The 25,610-nt window shown below is 38.4% G+C and overlaps 4 protein-coding genes across 7 annotated transcripts; 1 reads left to right on the forward strand and 3 right to left on the reverse strand.

The window, feature by feature from the left end:
- The first annotated feature begins 604 nt into the window (after window positions 1-604).
- Window positions 605-8,554, forward strand: LOC127354786 (ATP-dependent RNA helicase DHX15). Its single transcript, XM_051384988.1, has 14 exons — window positions 605-772; window positions 2,231-2,570; window positions 2,740-2,933; window positions 3,019-3,178; window positions 4,273-4,491; window positions 4,589-4,756; window positions 4,901-4,987; window positions 5,159-5,308; window positions 5,419-5,527; window positions 5,636-5,827; window positions 7,032-7,154; window positions 7,476-7,666; window positions 7,801-7,970; window positions 8,091-8,554. The coding sequence occupies exons 1-14, from the start codon at window positions 708-710 to the stop codon at window positions 8,206-8,208; spliced, it is 2,286 nt and encodes a 761-aa protein (XP_051240948.1). The 5' UTR covers window positions 605-707; the 3' UTR covers window positions 8,209-8,554.
- A 344-nt stretch (window positions 8,555-8,898) lies between these two features.
- Window positions 8,899-12,726, reverse strand: LOC127354787 (solute carrier family 22 member 7-like). The gene is made up of 9 exons (XM_051384989.1): window positions 12,247-12,726; window positions 12,019-12,122; window positions 11,777-11,931; window positions 11,497-11,665; window positions 10,480-10,603; window positions 10,210-10,319; window positions 9,854-10,068; window positions 9,660-9,768; window positions 8,899-9,505 (listed from the first exon to the last, which is right to left on the reverse strand). Exons 1-9 carry the CDS (start codon window positions 12,625-12,627, stop codon window positions 9,295-9,297), a joined length of 1,578 nt encoding a protein of 525 aa, XP_051240949.1. The 5' UTR covers window positions 12,628-12,726; the 3' UTR covers window positions 8,899-9,294.
- A 1,044-nt stretch (window positions 12,727-13,770) lies between these two features.
- On the reverse strand, window positions 13,771-17,917 carry LOC127354587 (solute carrier family 22 member 7-like). 3 transcript variants are annotated; one of them, XM_051384567.1, is made up of 11 exons: window positions 17,579-17,912; window positions 17,270-17,468; window positions 17,063-17,166; window positions 16,394-16,548; window positions 15,909-16,077; window positions 15,623-15,746; window positions 15,431-15,540; window positions 14,720-14,934; window positions 14,376-14,484; window positions 14,057-14,263; window positions 13,771-13,975 (listed from the first exon to the last, which is right to left on the reverse strand). In XM_051384567.1, the coding sequence occupies exons 2-11, from the start codon at window positions 17,393-17,395 to the stop codon at window positions 13,933-13,935; spliced, it is 1,362 nt and encodes a 453-aa protein (XP_051240527.1). In that variant the 5' UTR covers window positions 17,396-17,468; window positions 17,579-17,912; the 3' UTR covers window positions 13,771-13,932. The 3 variants fall into 3 exon arrangements, with proteins under 3 accessions (XP_051240527.1, XP_051240526.1, XP_051240525.1); XM_051384566.1 differs by having other exon boundaries at window positions 13,771-13,972; window positions 17,270-17,917; XM_051384565.1 differs by having other exon boundaries at window positions 17,270-17,915.
- A 585-nt stretch (window positions 17,918-18,502) lies between these two features.
- On the reverse strand, window positions 18,503-22,971 carry LOC127354581 (solute carrier family 22 member 7-like). 2 transcript variants are annotated; one of them, XM_051384560.1, is made up of 10 exons: window positions 22,558-22,971; window positions 22,245-22,348; window positions 21,725-21,879; window positions 21,435-21,474; window positions 21,222-21,345; window positions 20,995-21,104; window positions 19,964-20,178; window positions 19,748-19,856; window positions 19,422-19,628; window positions 18,503-19,165 (listed from the first exon to the last, which is right to left on the reverse strand). In XM_051384560.1, exons 1-10 carry the CDS (start codon window positions 22,936-22,938, stop codon window positions 19,132-19,134), a joined length of 1,479 nt encoding a protein of 492 aa, XP_051240520.1. In that variant the 5' UTR covers window positions 22,939-22,971; the 3' UTR covers window positions 18,503-19,131. The 2 variants fall into 2 exon arrangements, with proteins under 2 accessions (XP_051240520.1, XP_051240519.1); XM_051384559.1 differs by having other exon boundaries at window positions 21,435-21,603.
- Between the last annotated feature and the right edge of the window lie 2,639 nt (window positions 22,972-25,610).

Consider the following 25,610-nt stretch of genomic DNA (forward strand, 5'->3'; position numbering starts at 1 on the left):
TTATCTGCCAAAATCATCCCCTCAAACAGGTATTTGTTTATCATATAGTCTGGGGTACAGGTGGATACCATAAAGCTATTTCAAGGTAGAGAGATGTGTGATCAACCCCTAAGAGCTGCTATAGGGGCAAACAATTAGCTGCACTGCCCAAGTAACTTTTTTAACCTTTTGTAGTATAAACTATTGTTTGTAAATGTATAGTTTATGCAGCATTCTGGATCTGGCCTTTGTGGTATCTCATAAGTCCATGCAGGCTGGAAATAGTTGAAGTAAAATAAAATATCCGTTAATTAATTAATTAATGCATACAAGCACAATATTGAAAGAATGAACTTAAAAGTAGATTTTGACAAAAAGCAACCCATTTTCAATACATTATTGTTTTTTTTACCTTACACAATATAAATATTGTGCATTATCCTGTATCGACTATCACAAACCATCTGGTTAACATAAAGCCTGCACTTTGGGGGCTGCAGGGCAGTTGCCCACCTTGCCCCAGCGCTGCTCATCCAGCTCAGCCTGTGGTTGTAAACACTGCCTACACTCCAGGCCAGCAGGGGGCGGTACTGTAATCCGCACAGCCGCAGCTAAACACATTTGAAAGGAGGAAAACAAGCACAGGAACCTGGAAGTTAGTTCCATATTGCCCGGTAGAATTGTGTTCGCGTTAATAGATTAAAGATAAGCTACAATTCTTCCTAAAGATGTCCAAAAGACATCGTCTGGACCTGGGTGATGACTACTCCACCAGTAAGAAGAGGTCTGATGGGTAAGTGAAGCCTCCAAACTTACTGTCTGCTTTAACCAGTTAGGTACGAGCTAACTGTTAGCTCATGCTAGTTCATTTGGCTAACAGCCACCATGGATGTAGAAACAGAGACAATACAACCGTAGCTGTTTAATGTCGTAGCCCCCTGTTTGCTCCGAGGAAACCTGGATAGTTCCTCTGATTACGGGATCGTTAATGTTTTGGCCTCGTTGTGTTTATAAGCTCATGTGTTAGTTAGCTGTTTGGGAACGACTGTTGCTAACAGACGAACATGTACCGTCAGCTAACGTTCATATAGCGCATACCTCCAGCACAGAGGCACGTGTGTGTGTGTGTGTGTGTGTGTGTGTGTGTGTGTGTGTGTGTGTGTGTGTGTGTGTGTGTGTGTGTGTGTGTGTGATGCTAACAGCCTTTGCTAGCTAGCTAGCTTACGTTAGACTGTGATTTTGGTTCTTTATTAGCGACCTCACGCTGACTGCTAGCTCTTTGGAAATGTTAAGTGTTAGGAGATAATCAACAAACCTGGTTCTTACCATCGCGGTAGCATGCTTGCTATCTAAAACTTTGAGGGTCTTTTTAACCTAAAGAAATACAGTTTTGTTAAATAACTTCACTGCAGCTAAAACTAATGCTGTCTAATACAACAATGCTGCATCAAATGATGCTGACATGAAGGTTATAAACTTTAGTTTTAGGTGAAACTGTTTCTTTTTTTTTTATTGTTTATTGTTATTTTGGTGGAGGTATGCTCCGATGCTGTTTAATTGTATTGTATAATATTGAAATATTTTTGCCCAACCCATAAAAAGAGAAGGCTAAATATTAACACCTCCAAAATGATTAAAGGTCAAACAGAAACTAAATATGAAACCCCTCTCTGCTAGGAAGGGTTTATTGCAGGGCTGTTTTTTATTAGGAATAATGAAGCACAATAAACTGACAGCTGAGTGTGCAGATATTAGTCAATATTAGGATCCCTGTCTGTATCTGTATATTTTGGTTGTAGATGTTGATACTGTGCTTCCATTACATCAAGTTCATTTGTCAATAGTGTCATAATTACAACAGGGCAAGTCTTGTGTTCCATTTTTTTGGGAACAAACAAACATTGATGTTTCAGAGTCTGTCATTCAAGGCAATTAAGACCAAACTGAAGGGATATGCTGCTATGTTGTCAATGCACAGTATATTTCACCCTCACATGACCAACTGTACAATCATACAACCATTGTGAGTTGTCTAATGTGAAAGTTTGCAAGTTGTAAACATGGGGAAACTTTCCCAACTCTGCTGTTAATCCCACAGAATGTGAACAGGACTAAACTAATCCATAGTCTTTGCAATTCAGACAGGAAATCACAAAGTGTTGGAAGTGTATTATGTTGTTGTTGTTACATAATGATTTCTTTACCAGTGGATGGAAATATTTATTATAATGCCCTGCTCTGATGTTGACAGGAGAGACAGGGAGCGTGATAGAGACCGTGAGGACCGATCCAAGGACAGGGACCGAGATAGGGACCGGGACAGAGACCGGGACAGAGACACAAAGCCTGTTAGTGTCCCATCTAACAGCACGGTGCCGGCTGTGTCATGCTTGCCCACCATCAAGCAGATGGCCATGCACCAGCAGATCAACCCATTCACCAACCTGCCGCACACGCCGCGATACTACGAGATCCTGAAGAAGAGGTTACAGCTCCCAGTGTGGGAGTACAAGGAAAGCTTCAGCGATATCATCACACGTCATCAGAGCTTTGTCCTTGTTGGAGAGACTGGCTCTGGAAAGACAACACAGGTCTGAAATGCAATAAATCTGCCCTTCTCTTATGTGCTGGACACTAAAATGTTGCGTTGAAAGCTCTGCCATCATATGCAGTATAATGATCGTAAAAAGTGAGAGTGATTTGATACTTTCCTCTTAAAAATGTATGTGGATTAATTTCAACCTTTGCTTCAATCCCCAGATCCCACAGTGGTGTGTGGACATGGTGAGGGGGCAGCCCGGTCCTAAGCGGGCGGTAGCCTGCACCCAGCCCAGAAGAGTGGCGGCTATGAGCGTGGCTCAAAGGGTGGCGGACGAAATGGACGTCATGCTTGGGCAGGAAGTCGGCTACTCCATCAGATTTGAGGACTGTAGCTCTGCCAAGACTATACTCAAGTAAGTGACTGAGGTCTGCTAATGCACCGCAACAGTTTGTTATAGTCACAGAACATCTAACAAAGCATGCCTGTAATTTCTTTAGGTACATGACAGATGGTATGTTACTAAGAGAGGCTATGAATGACCCGCTGCTGGAGCGATACGGTGTGATCATTCTGGACGAGGCCCACGAGCGTACTCTGGCCACAGATATCCTGATGGGAGTGCTCAAGGAGGTGGTGCGTCAAAGACCAGATCTGAAGGTATTTGTTCATTTTTTAATAACAGCTATGGATTATCTGGCCAATATAATACACATTGTGATACAGGGGTTTTAATCCAATGTATTGTAATACCATAAGGAAGATGATATATTGCGATTTGGGAAAAAAAAATTTGTTTAAGAAAACTGTCACCATGTGCACAAAATCTGAGTTTACTCCATTTTTTTCTCTTTTTTTTTTTATTTTTGCAACCACAACAGTGGGATTTGGATTTGTATGTAACATCAAATATCAAAGCCCTCAGTTTACATTTGCTATCTAGTGGTTGGGGTTTAAAGTTTTTGAGAATCACTACAATATTACAGAATATTGCAATGTGATCTTTTTTTTTTTTTTAAACATTTTGCTACAACCAGGTGCTTTACTAAATACACAGGCTGATAAGAACATTTATCTGTTTGCAAAGCACACACAGGTCCTGAGTTAAAAAAACATGCAACAGTGATTTTTGCCTCCCAAGGACTAAAAGAAGGACTCAATGAAATTTCTAAGGAATCAGCTAATTTTGGCTCAAAATGTTTTATAATGAAACAGAAATTAGTGTTGGAAGTCCTTGGGAGGCAAGAGTACTTATTTACGGACCATAAAAAAAAAATTACAAAGCCATTATAAAAACAAATATGCAGATTAAAGTATTTTATTATTTGTTTAAATTAGACTTATATAATGTCTGTATAATATCACTGTTTAAGAGATTGGTGTATAATGAATAGAATAGAAAACACAGGCTGAAGACTTAGATGGCCCCTTTTGATTCTAGTCATATTTATTCTGGCCATTCACACCTTATTTAGTGTTTTAACATTTTCAACAGATGACAAGGAGTGTGGTAGTTTACACAAAGTAAAACAGAATTGCATGTAGGCCTGGCTATGTCAGATCAACATCATAGAATAAGTTCAGATATTGTGTCATCTCACTCAGGCTAATGGGATTAAAATGTCTCCTGTGGCTGTTTTTATTGACTCATCTGGGTAAAAGACCTCTAGAGCTGGCACTATTCTCAACATACAGATACAGGAATATTTAAAAAAAAACAAAAAACATTTAGAATATTTTTTCTTTCCTTCTAGGTGATTGTCATGAGTGCCACGCTAGACGCCGGGAAGTTCCAGGTGTACTTCGACAACTGTCCTCTCCTGACTATTCCTGGACGTACGCACCCTGTCGAGATCTTCTACACACCCGAACCAGAGCGAGACTACCTAGAGGCAGCGATCCGCACTGTCATACAGATTCATATGTGTGAGGAAGATGAAGGTGACTGCCTTCTGTTTCTCACTGGTCAAGAGGTAAGACTTGTGGTGCTCACTTTATTGATCCAGTGGATTATAGCTGCATTATTCTGTTCCCTCAACACACAAAGTAACATCTTAATTTCTCTTTCAGGAAATTGATGAGGCCTGCAAACGGATCAAGCGTGAGGTAGATGACCTGGGACCTGAAGTTGGAGACATCAAAATCATTCCACTGTATTCTACATTGCCACCACAACAGCAGCAAAGGATCTTCGAGCCGCCTCCTCCGAGAAAGCCCAATGGTGCAATAGGAAGAAAGGTACATTTTAAATATTACAACAGATAGATTTTAGCAGAACTAGATTAAAAGATGTGTCTTACTCCGCAGATGGCTGTGTATTGTGTGTCCATTTGCACCTACTTTTGATGATGGATATCTGACACCTTGTTGCTTCATCCTCAGGTTGTGGTTTCGACAAACATTGCTGAGACCTCTCTGACAATTGACGGTGTGGTGTTTGTCATTGATCCTGGATTTGCCAAGCAAAAGGTGAGCAAAGCTTAACTCACCTCACTGGATTTCCATTGCATTATATCCCGTGTGTAATATAGTGCTGCATTAAAACTCATTAGTATAAATGCAGATACAGTTTGTTTTATTAGGGGTTACGTCTCCATGTCCTGCTATTTCACTTAAACATGCTTTCAAATGTGTGTCCAGGTTTACAATCCCCGTATCAGAGTTGAGTCTTTGCTCGTCACGGCCATCAGTAAAGCTTCTGCCCAGCAGAGGGCTGGACGAGCCGGCAGAACACGTCCTGGGAAATGTTTCCGCCTGTACACAGAGAAGGCCTACAAAACAGAGATGCAGGCAAGTGACAACAGTGATACAAACTTCTTCTGGTTAGTAAGTTAGTTTAGCCTGTTCTTAAAATGATTACAGACAGTTGTTTACTAACGTTGTTAACATCCCAACTCCAGGATAACACATACCCTGAGATTCTTCGGTCCAACTTGGGATCTGTTGTGCTGCAGCTCAAAAAGCTGGGTATCGACGACCTTGTGCACTTTGACTTCATGGATCCACCAGGTGAGTTGGTCTACATTAGTTTGATTGAATGATAAAACATTTATTAATCTCTGCTTGGACCTGACTGTCTGACCTTTCTGTCTGTCTCCTCCCCTATCTCTTCTGCAGCTCCTGAGACACTGATGAGGGCCCTTGAACTGCTGAACTACCTGGCGGCTCTCAACGATGATGGTGACCTGACGGAGCTGGGCTCCATGATGGCAGAGTTTCCTCTGGACCCCCAGCTGGCCAAGATGGTCATTGCCAGCTGCGAGTTTAACTGCTCTAACGAGATCCTTTCCATTACTGCCATGTTGTCAGGTAATGCCCAGGACTGGGCTGACATCTTCCTTGCCTTCTGTGGGCCAAGTCTCTTGGGGTTAAACACACAACCGCTCACTGGTCGTATTGGACAGAAAGTTTCCCACCTTGAATTTAGTTTATGCACTGCATTTTTGTGAATAAAGGCAGAACTTTTAATGATATATAATTGTGTTTAATTTGATATTAGTAAAGTATTTAAAAAAATATATATACATTTTCAATTCCTGGGAAATTTGTAGCAACAAAAAATATTGGCCCTACTAATTTTTTTTACATTTTTATTTTTTACTAAAACTGTTTCTGTATTTAATCCTATTATTTTTGTTTAAACCAGTAGTTTGCAGTAAGTTTATTGGGGAAGAATTGTGCAACATTTTATTTTGATGAACACATTTCTTTTTAACAGTAAGACCCAATTGTAAACAGGAAATATAGTATATATGGAATATACTATATGTAGAATAATCATTATTATTTTATCGTAATAGTGAATGACATAATCCGTATGCCATCTTTTCATTGCCATGCAGTGTTTTTTACTCCACAAATTCACTTTTGTTGGAATGCGTTCACTCTGGAGAGCTTTACGTAAATGTTAAAGCTTTCTAATTTGAGGTTTTAATTTAAGGCCATAATACAGTATTATTATATTACAATATTTAGTGAATAGTAAGTGAGCCTTTGCACAAGTGTTTCATCACTAAAGCAAGTGGATAGGGCAGGCACCACTTATATTTCTTCATATTCATCGCATTTATCTGAATTTTCTTTTTATTGAATTAATGCATTGTGAACTTTACCTATTATCGATATGTAAAGTTATCATGTGTAGCCTGGAAGTATTTGAATTATCTGCTCTCTTAATGGCCTAACCATTGTTTCTCGATACCAAAACAAAGTTACATCTCTGAATCTTGAAAAGTTAAAACATTTCTGGTGTCCCTAACACTTTGTAGTTGTGTGAAAACTCTTGTTTTACAGATGTGGTTAAATGACCCCCCTCTCTACGAGCTAATAGCCATAACAGTTGGGAAAGACCATGAGAAAAGACTGCAGCCCCCCTTTGATAGAGCTTGTGGTCCTGCCCTGTCCCAACGCAGTGTCGAGTGCCCTAGCATCATAGGCTTTGCTCCATTTTTCTGTGAATGTTTGACTCATCCCTATGGGCGGCTTTGTTGGGGCCCATACCAACCTTGTTTAGTCCCACAGTGTTTTGTCCGCCCCACGGAGGCAAAGAAGGCAGCAGACGAGTCCAAGATGAGGTTTGCTCACATCGACGGAGACCACTTGACGCTGCTTAACGTCTACCACGCCTTCAAACAAAGTGAGCAGCGGCCTTAAAGATCCCCCTTGAAACACGTTTTAAGACATAAATATACTAATAATAACATGTCTTCCCACAAAAAAAGTTGAATTATTGCTACTTTTCTTCTTAAAATTACATCTGCTCTTGACGATTATGAGGTATTTAGCATTTAAAAAGTTTAACAAACCCAAACCTTTTACATTACACACAGTCCATTGTTAAAATATTGATTAGTGTAGCCTTAAATTTGTTATGAAAATAACATTAAAGGCCTCTTGTACCTGTATTGGAAGTATAAAGACCCAAATGAAACTGATTCCTTGTTATACCTTTTTCCAGACCACGAGTCTAACCAGTGGTGCTATGACAACTTTGTCAACTACCGTTCACTGATGTCTGCTGACAATGTGCGGCAGCAGCTGTCCAGGATTATGGACCGCTTCAACCTGCCTCGCCGGAGCACAGAGTTCACCAGCAGGGATTATTACATCAACATCCGCCGAGCGCTCTGCACCGGCTTCTTCATGCAGGTGAGCACACATCAGTAAATGTGTACATCTTTCATGATGTGTTCTTTTTTATTTTTTATTTTTTTAACAGGATATGAGTCCTCTATGGCTTGTATTTAACCATTTAAAAAAAAAAAAAAAATGTTATCCTCCAGGTCGCTCACTTGGAGCGCACAGGTCATTACCTCACAGTCAAAGACAACCAAGTGGTCCAACTGCACCCATCTACAGTCCTGGACCACAAGCCTGAGTGGGTGCTCTACAATGAATTTGTCCTTACCACCAAAAACTACATCCGCACTTGCACAGACATCAAACCAGAGTGGTATGTGTGCACAGATGAAAAGTTTTACTAGTATAGATTTATAAAGCTCAATGAATTTAATTGACTGTACTTGATCTCCTGGCGGACTTATTCATAATCCTCTTTCTTCTTCTGTTACAGGCTGGTGAAGATTGCACCCCAGTACTATGAAATGAGTAACTTCCCACAATGTGAAGCTAAAAGACAGCTGGAGCGAATCATTGCCAAACTAGAGAGCAAGGAGTATTCCCAGTACTGAACAATAGCCAAGAAGTGTCCTGGAAAACAACTGCATACTATAGTTTTAGATCTTTCCGTATCATTGTATCTTAATGTTTCAAATTTGGCATTTTGATTTTTATATTTTGTTTGCTTTTTGTTTGTTTGTTTGTTTGTTTTCTTTTTCCCATCAATGTTTATTCTGTAACTAAGTGTTATGTCAGATGAAATATCATCAGTAAATATTAGACCTGGCTATAAAGATTTTTAAAAGGAATATCAGAAACATGTCATTTAGATGTGGTTGACTTTCCTTTAGGGGATTGCTGAGTCATAAAAAAGATTTGTGCTTGCTTTGTTTCTTTAATAAAGGAGCTTTGACTTAATTTCTCTGTGTGTGTATGTGTATATATATATATATATATATTAATTAGTAAAGCCGGTTATTGCAAAAGTAGTGTGGTCCCTAGTGGAGTTTTTTTTTTTTCTTGTGCTGAGATTTGCTAGTTTAAAATTTGGCAAAATTTACAAATCTGCTTTATGAAATATCTAAATAAATCTTGGAAAGAAGCTGCTTTATGATGACACAAGGGAATACTACCTCAGAGTTACAAGTGCATGATACTTTTTCTGTATTCTTAATTACTGCCCCGAGGGGTCACAAGATAAAAACTTTGGGGTTAAGTGATGAAGAACAACAGGAATGAAGAAGGATTACTGCCAGACAAAAGTGTGTTAACCTTTTCTTGCTTTTCTCAAATATTGTACACTTTCTGGGGGGAAAAACTTGAAAGGAAAAGAAAGGAACATCACTTTTTGGACAAACAACTCACAGTTGGCATAACATAGTTATAAGAGGGTCATGAGCCAAAAAAGGTTGGGAACCACTGCCCTATACCACCTTAAGTCATTATTTACTGTCAATAGTATCAACTTGTGTTACTAATGTTACTTAAAGAGCACAATGTTCAATCTCCAGACGAAGTTTTCCTCACACCTCCCTAAATATCCTTCCAACAAACCAATATTTAGATAAAACCTGAAGGTAATTCTACAAATAAGAATATAAAAATCAAACTACTAAAAAGACATCATAACTGGACCTGCACTGATGGCAGTGCAGTGTTCACCAATCCTTTTCAATGTCCTCTATGGTCTCTGGCAGACACCTGTTGCGTGTCTCTGACAGCATTCTTGCCGCTATTCCCCCCAGTACAGCCGCAGAGCACAGGACGACCTGAGGCAGATCCTTCCACACCTCGTCCAGTAGGAGGATCAAAGGAGCCACGGCTACGCCAAGTCGAGCCATGAAGGAGTTGTAGCCCATACCATTCTGCCTGAATAAAACATAGACTATTATCTTAATCACAGAGGACATTAACTAAACCAAGGATGATTCTGCAATAAAGCTCCAAGTATGTGCTGAATGTTACAAATCAAAAAGTGTGATGTTCAGATTGATAAGACGAAAAAGAAGACATGCGTAGTTACCTTACTACAGTGGGATATAGCTCAGAACTGTAGAGCACAACGGTTGCAAAGGACGCTGAAGAAAACCCTTTTCCAATGACCGCTACCACTGTTCTGACAACGGACATATCTGAAAACATTAAATGATTAAATGACTGTAATAATAATAAAAAAACCTAAAGCTTATATGTTAGTGGACATGAATGAGTGATTACCTTTAGGTACTACAATGTTGATCCCAAGACAGACGGCAGCCAACAGCAGAGATCCCACCTCAGTGGATCGCCTGCCTATCTTATCCAGTAAGTAGTAAACTGCTACTTTGGCTGGGAGCTCAATCAGAGCATAGGTAAACTGAGTGAGATAGATATTGAGCCCAAAGCCTGTGATGTTGAAGCTGATGCCGTAAAACGTAGTTGCCACACAAAACCTGGGGCAAGAGAAAATGGAAAGTCATTAAATTAAGTTTATAGTATGTTTCGATACAATCATTTCTGGATATAATGTGAAACTGACTCATTGACCAGAACATAAGATATATCACTGAGCACAAAGGCACTAGGAAACTGACCACACTATACCAGTACGTAGTGCCAGTTTCCTCATTTTGGGTGTTCGTATCAGGTCGAGGTAGGAATAGACCCGATCTTTTTTCTCAGTCACAACAATAGTAGATAGTGTCTGAAAGAATGCAAAGCACCATTATTCTTTACACCATGTGATAGAAAATGAAAGGATTGATAATTAACTATGACAGTTTATAGAGACAACACAAACTAATAATAATCTGGAAGATTACAGGCCAAAGACTATGTTTATGATTTTTGTTGCTTCTCCTGACCTCTGTTTTAAGTGTGTCAATTAGCTCTTCTGTTTGGTTCATCTTGGCACATTTCTTCAAATACATCTGAGCTTGCTCCAGCCTTCCGTTGGCAATGAGCCACCTTGCCGATTCGGGCATCCACCTAATGTTGAGGGCAAAGACGTTTTTTAATCCTGATGTATTACATTTGTGTCGACCATCCTGCTCAGTCCCTCCAGGAAGTTGCAATGTTGCAATCGTAACAATTAGCACAAATTCAGCCCCAGTGAATTATCTGCCAATCTCGACCAATCATTGTAGTTTTGTGAATTCAGTCACTGCAGCCTCCTGCGCAAAACGCTAACCCATACATCTCATCTCAGTGGAACAAGTTGCCTTTGACTTTTTTAAGGGATTATACAAAACAAAATCACATCTATTTTTGCAATTTAACTTTCTCTTGCAATTTTTTTCGAAAAGCTGTGAAATGAGGGAGTCGCAATCTGCAATTACACCACTAGATTAAGACCTGGCTGTCTTGGTCTGTGTTCTGTTTACGTCCTCTAGTACCATGTTCTTGTTTGGTTGGCCCAACACCTTACTAAGACAATTTATGTTATTTTTTTCTTTAATTTGTTGGGTACAGGTGCTGCATAGATGTAGCATACAAGTAGCATCTCTGAATTCCCCCGTTATCTGATTTTATAGATACTTGAATAAAAAATCTTGAGCATGGGAGAAAATATCAAAGAGGATGTTCATATTGTGATTACTAACATTCCTAGTCTGTAGCATCCTAGATAGCTGCTTTGCTGCTCTTAATTTTGCTTTTGCGCTGTTACACTTTGGTGGATGAACCCTTGATAGTTGAAATGTTGTCTAATTAAATTAAGTTTGCAATATTAATATGCATATATATATTTCCAACGTTTATCTTCAAAAGTCCATATATGGGTCACTTGCACTCAAATGTTAAGGAATCACTTAAAACATGACGCCTCCAGATAAGGGCTTAATGTTGGGTGCCTCAGTTGGACTACATGATCTGAGTCCTACCTCCACGTGATGATGGCCAAGATTAGAGGTGAGGTGACGCTAACAATAAGCCACCGCCAGTCAGTCACAAAGTAAGCAATAGCTGCAAATCCTGTGTTCCCAAACGTCCAGGATAAGCTGTCGATCACTCCCACCAGTTTCCTGTGCTCAATGTCCACCCACTCCACACCTGCAAAGATCAAACATTTCATCATTTTCCAAGTATTTAAATTCAGATTAAACCTTTAGTACAACATGATTAACAGTTTACAAAGGTTAGACATTAAAAATATATAATTACTGAGGACTGTTGAGACAATGACGATGCCAGTGATGAAAAACCCAGTGAAGAACCTCAGCACTACAAACATTAAGTAAGATGTAGAAAAAGCACTTGCGACAGCAAAAAGCATTCCAGACACATACGACACCAGCAGCATGATCCTTCGGCCAAACCTATGGAAAATTCAGATTTTACTGATTGTTTGTTACACTGGGTAATCAAAGTTATAAGCAGAATATTAAGTAATCAAGCTGTGATACCTATCACTCAGACTTCCGAAGGTCATGGCCCCAAACATAACTCCAACAAAGAAGATGGTAGCGGTTGCTTTGTTTTTCCCTCTTTTGTCACACACCAGGTCCCACTTGGATTAACAAATAAAGAAAGAGAATGACTCTGTTCTTTGAGAACATGAGTGTGTTCATGATAGTGAACAAGTACACTTAAGTTTGATTTATGTTTCACAAATGAAAACAAATGTAGGTCACCTGCGAGGTCAGAGTAGACTTGAAGGTGGTGTTGTCGTACACCCATCCAGTCCGGCACGGCACTGTCGGTATTTCAGCAGTGTTGGAAGAGTTGAGCAGCAGATGATACTGAGGCTCAGCAAACATTTCACAGGAGTTTGGAGTCCCATCCTCCTGGACTGGAATACTGACAGTAAGTCTCTCTGTCAGGGATAAATTCCTAAAAACACCTCCATCATCCAGAGAGCTGATGTCGCAGTGGTGAGAGGGAACAGCTGCTATGAAGTTGTTTAGCATGAAGTGGCAGGGCATTGTGAAGCGGCCAATGAAGCTGATTACAATTATCATTATCTGAAATCTTCCAAATCCATTAATATCGGCTAGAACGTTCTCGAACCTCATCGTGGCCTCCCGCTGTATGTAAAATGTCTTCCTTTGGAACTGAAAAAGAATCCACTCTCCTCATTTGCCCATGTATGAACTTGACTCTGAGACCAAGTCAAGGCAACCTTTGGCATTTCAGGGGCTGCTGGACTACAGTTGAAATTGGTGAATATTTTACCTCACTTAACTACTAAAATAACGTCTATGTGACTGTGATGCAGCATGAATTTGTTGTGAAAAATAACACAGGATACTCAGTATGTGAAATGAGTCAGATTACAGATTAACACAATGAGCTTTTTGTGTGGAAAATTAAAGAACATTTTACCTAGATGCAAGGTCAAGAATGTCACAGCATTACACTGCAGCATTACACATTACACTGCATTGCCAGCTCTGCTTGCAATCAACCAAACTGTTTTCTGCGTCAAAAGACGTCTAATTTGAAGAAACACCTTGAGGTCAGTTATTAGCAGTAAGCTAGTCGTTGCGGGACAAAAGATTCCACATTTGTGTTTTGTGTACTTGCATAACTTTTTCTCTTAAGACAGTAATGAGGTCATTCCGATTGATCCTGAAATATTCCATTACTTAACTGGAGTAATCTACTGTTACATATTAAATTCAGGGCATGTATTCAGTAATTTGTAGTGGAATACACTGTTTAGATTCATACAAGACGATGGACCTTTGTGTTTAGGCTGCATTTCTCTGACATCCAGATGATGGAGAATAGTTTACCGTTGCTTTATTTTCGAACACTGAATCATCCTTTAACATTTCCTCTGTACCAAGCCACTACACTTTGTCCTTCTACTTATCACACAACAAGTCCCAGTTCTTGAACAAGAAAGAGGAATTGTTATCCAAATTACAATTTCTGTCACCTGCCAAGTGCATCCTTCTTCAGTATTTCATTGATGATCCCACTACATCTCCAGAGGGCTCAATAGCACATTCTGCGACCCCAGATTTCCCCCTTTCATATTATCTCCTTTCATTCATCTCTTTTCCCTTTCCTCCACTGCCTCCTCATCATATAACATATTACATCTCAGAATGTCTCCCTGGTTATACCATAACCCTCTACCCCTCAGGTTCTTCTTTCATTTAAGGAATATCCTCTCTTTACAATAGTGCAACACAAAAAGCATACATGAATCATGGTGAAATATTTGATCACATTTATTGAAAAAAGTCACGCAGGTTGTGCATATGTAAAAAACACTTGCTCCTTTATTGTTTTATTGTTGAAACATATTACCACCACTGATATTCCCTGTTACTCAATTTATGAGCCTTTAAGTGCAATGAAGATAGCATTTAGGGTGGAGATTTCTCCTCAGATGTGGAGATTGATCTTCTTCTGAAACACACGACACATTGTCATTTAATAACATAATTCTCATTTGAATGTTTGGATGCAATCCAAGTTAAAGCCCAATACCTTGTCTGTTCAATGTCCTCAATAGTCTCTGGTAGACGGACGTTGTTTGTCTCAGGAAGAAAAGAAGCAGCCAGACCTCCAGCCAAAGCCACCAGGGAGAAAATAGCACTCGGTAAATGGCCCCACACGTCTTCAAGAAGAATGATCAGGGGAGATACAGACACACCTACACGGGCCATGAAGGAGCTGTAACCCAATCCATTTTGCCTGTGTAACCAGGAATACAACAAATGTATGTCTCAGTAAATTGCTTCTTGGGAAAAGCCTCTGGATGTAGATACTGTTTGTAAATGTGCACAATGTTAGATAGTTTACTGACCTCATTACAGTGGGGTAAAGCTCTGTTGTGTACAGAAATACAGTTGTGAAAGCTGCCTCAGCGAACATTTTACCCAAAGCTCCAACAGCTGTCCGAAATGGCCCCTTATCTGAAAAGAGGACATTTTAACTCCCAACTCACCCAACTTGTATTATAGTCACTATGCCACTATGTGTAGAAAATTGACTATTCGCAACTCTGACACTCTTTATTAAATAAAAAATGCAACTGTATACGATTTCTATTCAAACTTTCACTTTTTATGTTGTTTTTGTTATCTAATATTGCCATCTCACTATAAGTTTACTGTTTCAAAGAGACACAAACCTGATTTGATCATTTACCTTGAGGGATAAACATGTTGCAGAATATACACAGACCAGTCAGAATGAGTGTTCCAGTCTGATTCAAGCGTCTGCCTATTTTGTCCAGGCTGAAATAGATGAAGGCTTTTGCAGGAATTTCTATTACGCCGTAGATGAACTGTGTGAGATAAATGTTCACACCAAAGCCAGTGACGTTCAGGCTGATTCCGTAATATGTACAGGCCACTACAAACCTATGAACAGAAAGAGAGAGGTTTTGTTCAAGGTACACATTTAACCCCGAAAATATTAATTTCTGATTGGCTGATTGGCAGGCATCTGTAACAGGATCAATGTTGGGCTGGTTACTCATTACTCTTTTCAGTATTATTACTTCACTTTTTACTCCCTGTTAACAGCAATTAGTTAAACTACTAATTTTATTACTTTTCTGCTAGTCCCCACAAAATTGGTAATTGTGCACCTTCGCCCCCCAAAACTCAGACTTATGATGATTAAAAAAGTTTTATTCTATTTCAAGACACCTTGAAGAGTGTTATCACACTGAGTCCATGGCAACTTACCACTGACACACAGAGGAGCTGTGTTCAAACAGATTTTTAAAGTTTGTTGTTCTCAAGCTGAGTAAGTGATATATGGACAGTGGATTGTAGTGATTATTCGTTTTTCCCATGTTTAAAAGGTGAAAATCTCAGTGGTTTAAAGGCAAAAACAAATAAATGTATATACCACACAATGCCAGTAAGCAGAGCCAGTTTCCTCATTCTGGGGGTCTTCACAAGGTCCAAATAGGAATATTTTCTTTTTTCATTGTCTACAAGTATCACTGTGGACAGACTCTGAAGAGTAAAAATGAAATTTTGGTCAGAGTGGAAGTGGGTATCAATTTTTGAAATAATCATATTATGTAAGATTTTGTACCTCAGGCTTTAGGTCAGCCATGAACTGCTTTCTGCCGTTTAATTCTGCACATTTGTTCAAGTAAAAATGAGCACTCTTTAACTCTCCATTGCTTATCAGCCATCTGGCAGACTCGGGGAGCCACCTGTAATTTTTAATATGAATTCATGAGTCACATCTCTGGCCTCACACTGTTAATGAGAACAAGGATCTTTAAACACTGTAAAATTATTTTGAATATCCTCATTAGTATAAATGTATATATATATAAAATAGCAAAATAGGTCAATAATTATTTTTTCCTTACCACCAACAGGTCATAGCCAGAAACAGTGGGCTGGTTGCCGTGGCGGTCAGGTACCTCCAATCATTCACAAAATAGGCTACAACAGGTAGTACAGCAGTAGAAATACTCCAGTCCAAACTCATTAAAATACCCACTGCAGTGCGATGCTTAATGTCCACCCATTCAATACCTATAAAGAGCAATGATAACAACTCAAATCTACTAAAACAGACTATGATTATGGTAGATTTGTAAACACTTTTTCAGCTCAAGTTTTATATATTTATTATAAATATTTGTTGAAGTTTAAACACAAATGGATAAACAGGTTGGATAAAAAGGAATTTCACAACAAGCTTTAACATTACAAAAACCTCCAACAGCTAATTGAACCTGTGGATTTAATATAATCAGAGTATTTATTGGTTTATATGTTACTTTTTTTTCTATAAGTTCTCTCTTTTCTTCTTTGTTTTAAAAGACACATACTATGGCATGAAACTCACAGAGGACTACGGTGATTATACTTATTCCAGAAATTCCAAATCCAGTAAAGAACCTCATGACAGCAAACATGGCGAAATTATATGAGAAAGCACTTGCAAATCCAAAGAAGGTGGTTATCATGTAGGAAGCCAGAAGCGTTCTTTTTCTGCCAAACCTGTGAGACAAAATAATTCTAAATAAATCTATGGAATAGGTTGTGTAAAAACACTTATACAATACCCAGGATAGTGTTTTTTTCAGGTGTGACGACACTTTATTATTATAGATAATATTATTATGTAGAATGATATATTCCTTCTGTAAATTGAAAAGTAGTCAACACTGTAGACATTCATATACATATGTATGGGTTAGGGTTAATTTTATGGTTGGGGTAAAGATTAGAAATAGTGTCAGGTTACATCATGAGTTTTATTTAGTCTGTGGAGACGCACTCAGTGACACTTTGTCGTACATCAACTCATTTCTTTCCGTTGACAGCTGAGTATTAACTTTGGACTTTCCAAATAAGAAGTGATTGATTTGGTTCTTTTTGTGGTTTATATACTGTAGCAAAAATACTCTCAATATACAAGTTTCCTCTTCCTCTTAATAAAGTTGTGTCATTTAACCACCCAGAGGTCAAAATGAATCTGATTTGAGAGTCTGACAGTTAAAGGCATGAACACCTGTCACTAAGATAACCAAATACTGCTGCTCCAACCATGACTCCAATGAAGAATATAGTTGCTGTGGCTCTGTTCACTCTTCTCTTATCACAAACCAGATTCCACTATGAGGGAGACACAGAAAAGTAAAGCATAATGTGGCTAATTTGGGATTGATATCAGTTTAATACTTTTGGTTATCATTGGGTAGAAAAAGATAAAACTGACCTCTGTTACCACAGTAGACTTGAAGTCGGTGTTATCGTACACCCATCCATTCTGACACGGCACTGTGAGTAGGTCAGTAATGTTGGAAGAGTTGACCAGCAGATGATACTGAGGCTCTGCAAACATCTGACAGGAGTTTGGAGTCCCATCCTCCTGGCTTGGAATACTAACAAGAAGCCTCTCTGCCAGGGATAAATTCCTAAAAACAACCCCATCATCCAGAGAGCTGACGTCACAGTGGTGAGAGGGAATAACCGCTATGAAATTATTCAGCAGAAAGTGAAATGGCAAAGTCACACGAGCAATTACCATCAAGAGCATCGTCCTTAACTGGAATTTCCCAAAGCCATTCACCTCTGCCAGTATGTTCTCAAACTTCATCTTGAAAATAAATTATACAACACTTCCAATCTGGAGTGTAGCTCAGAGAATAATTGAAAATATCAAAAGCACACAGGATGTTAGTTTGAAAAGAAGTCACTTTTACACACTGTTAAATGCTGTTGGTCAGTTGTCAGCCAAGAGAGTCTGTGCATGTGTAGTAAAGCAATGGAAAAGAGTCTGTGCTCACTCAGCCATATAAAAGCCGTCTGACAAGTTGCTTATTTAAAAAAATAAATCATTTGCTATTGAGTCCAAAATACCAAAGTACAAAAAAACGACACAGACGTCAATTTAAGATCTACTTAAAGGTCGAGTGTGTAAGATTTAGAAGGATCTATTGGCAATAGGAATTGAATATTCATAGGTATGTTTTCATTAGTGTATAATCACCTTAAAATGAGTATCATTGTGTTTTTGTTACCTTAGAATGACCTTCCACAGAGACTGCCATGTTTCTACAGTAGCCTAGAATGGACAAACCAAATACTGGCTCTAGATAGGGTAGCATTTAAGACTTTTCGTAGCACAAACTTGGCAAGGGAGAGGGGAGTGGAGGGGTTATCAGTATGTTGCAAACTTCAACCTCACAGCTAGATGCCACTAAATCTTACACACTGGTCCTTTGATACAGAGGGAGGGATTATTGTATAAAGGTCATGCTCTTCTTCTACCACTTTGGTCCAGACTTAAATATTTGTCAGAACTATTCGATTTGATTTATTACCATTGATTGCCATGAATTTTTGTACAGACATTCAGAAGACAGAATCCTTAAAGAATGTGATGATCCCATCATGAAGCTGACATCTTGTGTTTTTTTGTGAAATGTCTCCATACCTATCAGATGGATTGCCATTTAATCACTGAGTTTTATTACCATTATAATAAACAACAGAACTTGTTCATGGTGCAGGACAGACAACGTTCACATTACATCACAGCATACTAATGAATATACACACAGTACTATAAATATGAAAGTGTACTTAAACACAACAATATACCTTAAAGTTTTGATTTTGTCCAATACTTTGGCAAGCAAATGAAACCAACTCCTTCATCCATCCATCATTTATAAGTGCTTATCCTTTGCAGATCACCAGTATATTACTGGGCTGTCCCATATACCCTGAGCCACGACAGCAGGACATAATAAGACTTAAACCAGTATGTCACCATAAAATGTATAATTTCAATAAAACCAATAGACGTTTTCTCTTTTACTAAAACTTTATTTCCAGCTACAAGTAAATTGTCTGCTCTTGGGTTTCTTCCACTGTTGTTCTGCTGTTGCCAGACTAAATTATTTAGACAATACACCTTTGGATTTGTTAAATACCTTCTAGCTGTTGGTTTCATTATTTATTGGGATTTTTTATTTATTGTTAAAATCAAATCATCTCCATTTATTAAAATTTAACAAGAATTTCATAACAAATATATAGAGGGCAAGTTCTCATTATCAATAAGTGTGATTTTTATTGAATGTCCTTCCTCCTTGTTGACTGTACCCTACAACAAAGACAAAACTTGAGTTAGTCATTTTACCATGCATGGCTTACTGAGTTCAGGAATTATTTTTGACACATGCAAATGATTAAAACATGTAAATTAGCTCAGAAAATTTTATAATTTACTGAAATTATTGTTTCTCATAACCCACTTGCCCTTGCAGGGTTGACTGGATTATTCTTTAGCATTGAGGTTCACTGAGGTGGCTTATCGTTTACTGTAGCTTAAGCTTTCCTTTAACACGTTTTCCTCTTACCTCGGTTTCTCAATATCCTCGATTAACTCTGGCAGTCTGGTATTTAATGTTTCAGGCAGAAGGGAAGTCACTAAACCAGAGCCAATTGCCACTGTGCAGTAAGTGACTGCAGGGAGGAGATGCCACACATCCTCCAATAACATGATGAGTGGAGATATGGACACGCCCAGCCGTGCCAGAAACGAGGTGTAGCCTAAACCGTTCTGTCTGAAAAATCCAAGCACTTAGGTTAATGTAAACCTGTACAGTACCTGTGGTACTGAACAACAGAACAGAAGATCATTGTCTGTGGTCAAACTTGCCACATAAGTTTGTTGTTGACTAACCGTACGACTGTAGGAAAGAATTCAGTCGTGAAAAGGAACATGATTGTAAATGAGGCTTCTGACAGGGCTTTTCCAAGGACTGCCACAACAGTACGAATAATCCACCTATCTGAGAAAAGGTGTTTAGATATTTAATCACAAGAATTCTCAAATATGTTGACAAAAAACTGACAAATGCAATCAAATTAAATGATTAGATTCTATAAAAAAATGTACCTTTTCCAACAAATATGTTGATGAAGAGACAGAGACCAGTCAACAACAGGGCTCCCATCTCACCAGGCTTTCTGCCAACTTTTTCCAGGAAGACATACACACCAATCTTCATTGGCATTTCGATGGATGCAAAGATGAATTGTGTGAGGTACGGGTTTAGTCCAAACCCAGTGATATTCAGACTTATCCCATAATATGTAAATGCAACTCCATACCTACAAAATAGAACAAAGCAGTGAAACGAGTCTCGCAAATGACTTTTTTCACAGCAGCCATTCTGACATGAAGTAGTAAGGTAAACAGGTGTTACCAGTGATGCTAATTAAGGTTCTATTCAGGTCAGACAGAGTCAGGGGGCTGCTATTGGCTCACTGGAAAGGCTCTGCTACACAAAATGGAACAGAACCTTAATTGGTATAATTGGTAACTCCTGCGTTTACCCGACTATTTTAGGTAAAAATGGCTGTTCTGATATAAGCCATTATGGCAGCATAGTGGAATGTTATTGAAGTTTGTTTTGTTATCATTAACCATCCTTCAGTTATATACCATATTGCATAATATATCACATTAATATGTAGGCCTACTTGATATTACTGTATAATAGAAATATATCTCACAAGCTTACACTTACTAGCATTTGATTAACGTAACTTACACTATGTTAAACAAATAGTTCAATATCTTGGTAAATTTGCTTCTTTGCTTTCTTTCTAGGAGTTACATGAGAAGACTCAAACAAGAGCTAGGGGATTACTGGCTTAGCTTAGCATAAACACTGGAAACAAGGGGAAACACCTAGCCTGGCTCTGCCTCAAGTTCAAAATCCACCTTCAAGCACATCAAAAGCTCACTAATTAACATGTTGTATCTGGCTTGTGTAATCCCATAATAAATGTATAAACTTTTTCCAGCCTTTATTCCACGCTATTCCAGTCTCATGACTACGTACTTAATGCAGACAAGCATTTGAAATAGAAATTCTCATATAACTCTTAGAGAACGCGAATAAGCATATTTTTGACACTCACCATACTATCCCTGAGCATATAGAAAGTTTCCTAATATTTGGGGTCTTGAAAAGATCTACAATAGTGTACTTCTTATCTGTAGTTTCATCCTGTACAGATTCCAGTAATACCTGTAAAAAAGTAGGACAAAAGACAACTAAACAGTTCATCCACAACACTTCTGCACTGACAGTAGTTTTCTTTTCATATCACAGTGATATTGTCAGATAAACGATGCTGAAGTGTACCATTGGTGTGATCGCATCCATACACTTGGTCCTGTTGTTCATCTCGGCACATTTCATTATGTAATGATGTGCAGCATCTGCTTTCCCGTTTGCCAAGAGCCACCTCGCAGACTCTGGAAGATACCTGAAGCAAAGGTGAGTTCAGTGTCTCATTGACTTCCAATAGAATTCAGCTTTTTATGCTGCAAAGTTTAAAATGTGAAACTTTTATACCTCCAAGCCATGACGGCCAGTATCAGTGGTGAGGTCGCTGCTAGGATGAGCATCCGAAACTCATTAATACAATATGCAATTCCAACCAGAAACCAGTTTCCAAGTGTCCAATCCAAGCTTATAATCACACCAGAAAAGGTCCTGTGTTCAATGCCGAACCATTCAACATCTGGAGCAACGTCAGCACAATATTATAAACCCACAACTGTGAAGGAAGACTAAACACACATCTATTTTTTTTATTTTTCTCTTCTCAAAGGTTAGAGTTATTTTAGCATTAGCATACTTACTTAGCACAATAGAGATTATACTTATTCCTGCAAGTGACATCCCCGTGAAAAATCTCATGATGACAAACATTATGTACGATGGGGAGAACGCACTTAGGACGGCAAACATCATGGATGACAAATAAGACACCAAGAGCAGTTTCCGTCGGCCAAACCTGGTCATGAGAAGGAAAGGTTAAAGACAATAAGTAAACTATTGACAGAAGTCTTGCACATAATGTATATAAATTATTCAGAAGATACATACAGTAAGAACATATTTGGCAAACACATATTCTTAAAAATTTGTCTTAAATGGCATTAATTTACTTATTTATGATTAGTTATTTCATTATGGATCTCTTTTATGTATATTTCATAACAATCCCTGTTATAGTCTTATTAGTAGTATTATATTGTTGTCTTTTATACTCTGCTTATGTTTTAGTTTTTACTTAAATCTTTTCTGACATTTGTTAGAGAGTGAGTGACATTTTAGACATATGGAAGACATACTGTGTTTTTTAATTGACAATCTTACCTGTCACTGAGAAACCCAAATAAAGGGGCACCCACCATAACCCCAAGGAAGAAAATGGTGGCTGTTGCCTTGTTCATCCCTTTTCTGCTGCACACAAGATCCCACTGCAAAGAAACCATGACATAATTTTGCGTCTTCATAGAAGTTGACCTCTTAGAAGTTGAAGTATGGAAGTAACCTTTCTTAGTTTCCCATTTCATTTGAAAATTTGAACCACAAAGGAGGTTAACAAACATTTGATTACAATAAATGTGTCTATGACTTATTGTTATATCTCTGAAATAATATTGTAATATTAACTGACGACACTTACCTCTGTTGCCAAAGTAGATTTAAATGTGCTGTTGTCATACACCCATCCGTTCTGACACTGAACAGTAAATGTATCCTCACTACTGTTGGAGCCTGACAGATGTTGATACTGGGGGTTCGAAAACATCTGACAAGAGCTCGGAGCGCCATCCCGCTCTGCTGGAATACCTACAACCAGTTTCTGTTCCTGAGTTAAATTCCCAAAGATGCCTCCATCATCGAGAGCAGTGATGTTACAGTGGTGAGAGGGAACAGCTGCCATGAAGTTATTCAGCAGGAAGTGACATGGTAGAGTAATGCGAGAAAGCATCTGAATCAAGACTAGCTTGATTTGGAATTTTCCAAATCCATCAATTTCTGAAAGTATGCTGTCAAATTTCATCCTGCTGTGCTCCCAGAGTCGACATAAAGCTAAATGTTCTAACAGTGAAATGAAGTTGGGTGACAGACACTAAACAAGACACATTTACTTACACCATATTAATTATTATCTACAAAAGCATTTCATTGGACCCAATGACTGCAGCTGTCTGTCAACAGGAGGAAGTAGAAACCAAGTATATGGCTGGATCAAGTATGGTCAGTGGCAGTAGTGCCTATAATGTGAATCTACAACCTTCTTTAGTGGTCCCAGTAATAAATGTTTTTAAAGTGAACTGAAGAAGCATATCACATGAAATTATTAAGCTATATTTGTGTCCAACAATGCAGTTGCAAGAACAATATTTTCCACAGTTTAACTGTACTTATAATTCAATTCAATTCAATTCAATTTTATTTGTATAGCGCCAATTCATAACAGAAGTTATCTCAGGACACTTTTCAAATAGAGCAGGTCTAGACCGAACTCTTTAACATTAATTACAGAGACCCAACAGTACCACCATGAGCAAGCACTTGGGGACAAGGGCAAGGAAAAACTGCCTGTTAAAAGGCAGAAACCTAGGACAGATCCTCCGGCTCTAGGTATATTATTATTATACTTATACTTATAACTATTCTAATTATCAATTAACTCCCCCCCTGCTGTCACCCGTTTCTATCTGTGGGATGTCTCACATTTTTCTGTGACCCCCCTCTGTAATGAGTGTTTTGTCAGTGTGATTGTAGGCAGTAGGTCTTATGTTGTTTTCCAGTTTCCTTCCCTCATGGTGAATATCAGGTACTGCTTTGTCTCTGTGCACATATGATGCACTGTGATGCACCATTGTACTGTCTTGCATTGGTGAGGTATGGACTGTTTATCTAGAGTGTATCACAGAGGCATTTTTAAATTAAATTTGTGAGGTAGAATATAAATCAGAGGGGAAGGGTGATATATCATTAAGTTCTTAGGTGACCTTTTAAAAGTGTCGAAAACAGTGGTGCTTCGCAAAAATGCCTTGTCAAATGGTGACCAGCTTTTCCAAGTAAGAAAGTCATTGTTGTGTTGAAGGTTCAGATTTGTGCAGATATTTTAAATCTGATGATTTCATGTTTTCTATGTGTGATGCTGATGTTGATGTTGTTGTGATGTTTGTTCACATGGGACTAAAAGGCCTTTGTGGTCAAAACTGCGACTGTTCAAAAAGTTCAGTCTGTTCGAGTTGCTTCCGTCAAATTATTTTTTTAAATTTTCCAATGCTCATGTTTAAATGACTCTCCAGAAATCGTGGTGTATTTTCTGTCAGAAACATAACTTGCTTCTCTACTCACCACTACCAAATTTAACCAAAACTAGAGTGGCCTATCATAGTCTCTGCTGTATCACATTAAACAATGCATTTTAAAAACTAAAAATGAAATGCTACTTATACCAGACAGTTTGTAGAGAAAGCAACACTACACATAGCTGTTGACAAATAGCTGACATTTGTTTTCCAATACTTATAATAACATCTTCTGACATTTTATAGAACAACTATTCATTGGTTAATCAAGAAAATAACCATTACTTGCAGCCCTAATTTAACACATGCATGCTTGTTTATGACTAAACAAAAGAAACACTTGATGTAACAAGGAGATAAAACTGAATATGCTCAATATTTGCACAAGTCTGTCAAGCAGCAGCCAGTCTGCGATATGCTAAATGTGTCCTGTCTTCTTGTTTTTTAAATCTGCAGTAACTCACAGGGAAGTATAGAGTTATCTTAATTGTATCTAATTGGAACAAATGTGAATATCACTAGTAGTTTTTACATTCCCATATTACTTTTGCAAATCATGATTTTAAAGTCTGATTCAGTTCCATGTACGGGCATGCTGTTGAAGAGAACTGAAGTCTTACCTCATCTATTTACTGTACAGCAGATTCATAATGTGTAATTTTACCCTGAAATGTATTAACCCTATTTCATAGCTCAATCTGACAGCAATGAGCAAATGATTATTAATGCAACTTGTAACTGTAGTAGTTGAAAAACAACACAAACTATATCTGTGTTGAGGTTGTAATGTGACAGTTAGTTCATTTCTCTACATTTATGTACATAGAAGTGAAATTATCATCAAAAGCATAAAACATGCATTGATACCAAGGTACATTTCAGATCAGTCCAAAAACATCTTAAACATTTTTTAAGGACAGGTTCATTATGTGAGCGTGCTGCAGCTGCATGATGCCAACTGAGCTGTGTCTGAGGGGGGTTGGGGGCAGGAACACCTTTTCTTCTCTCTCTTTAAATACAGTAGCATTTGAATGAGCAAGGCTAAACCATGAGCAAGTGGGTAGGTAACCTCAACATCCGCAACCCATAACAAGGGCTCAGATTCTCTCTTCCATCATCATGCACTGAAGCAGTCAAAGGATGTAAAGTCTACAATGCTGGATATTGACTGGCGAGGCATTTTTGGGGCAAACTTTTTTGGTTTTTTTACGCTTGCGTCAGGGATGAATAATGTAAGTAGTGTAAGTAGTTGACAAGTAATTCCTTACTTTTCTTGATCCCCTTCAACCTCTTTAGAGTGGCTTTCATGTTCAATTTTACATGTGAAGATTAGCCATATTTCTATGCTTCATTCACCCTAATGTTATGAATTTAATTTAGTGATAATCAATTTGATGGATGATCA

The sequence above is a fragment of the Dicentrarchus labrax genome, unplaced genomic scaffold (assembly GCF_905237075.1).
Source record: "Dicentrarchus labrax unplaced genomic scaffold, dlabrax2021, whole genome shotgun sequence".
Taxonomy (NCBI): domain Eukaryota; kingdom Metazoa; phylum Chordata; class Actinopteri; family Moronidae; genus Dicentrarchus; species Dicentrarchus labrax.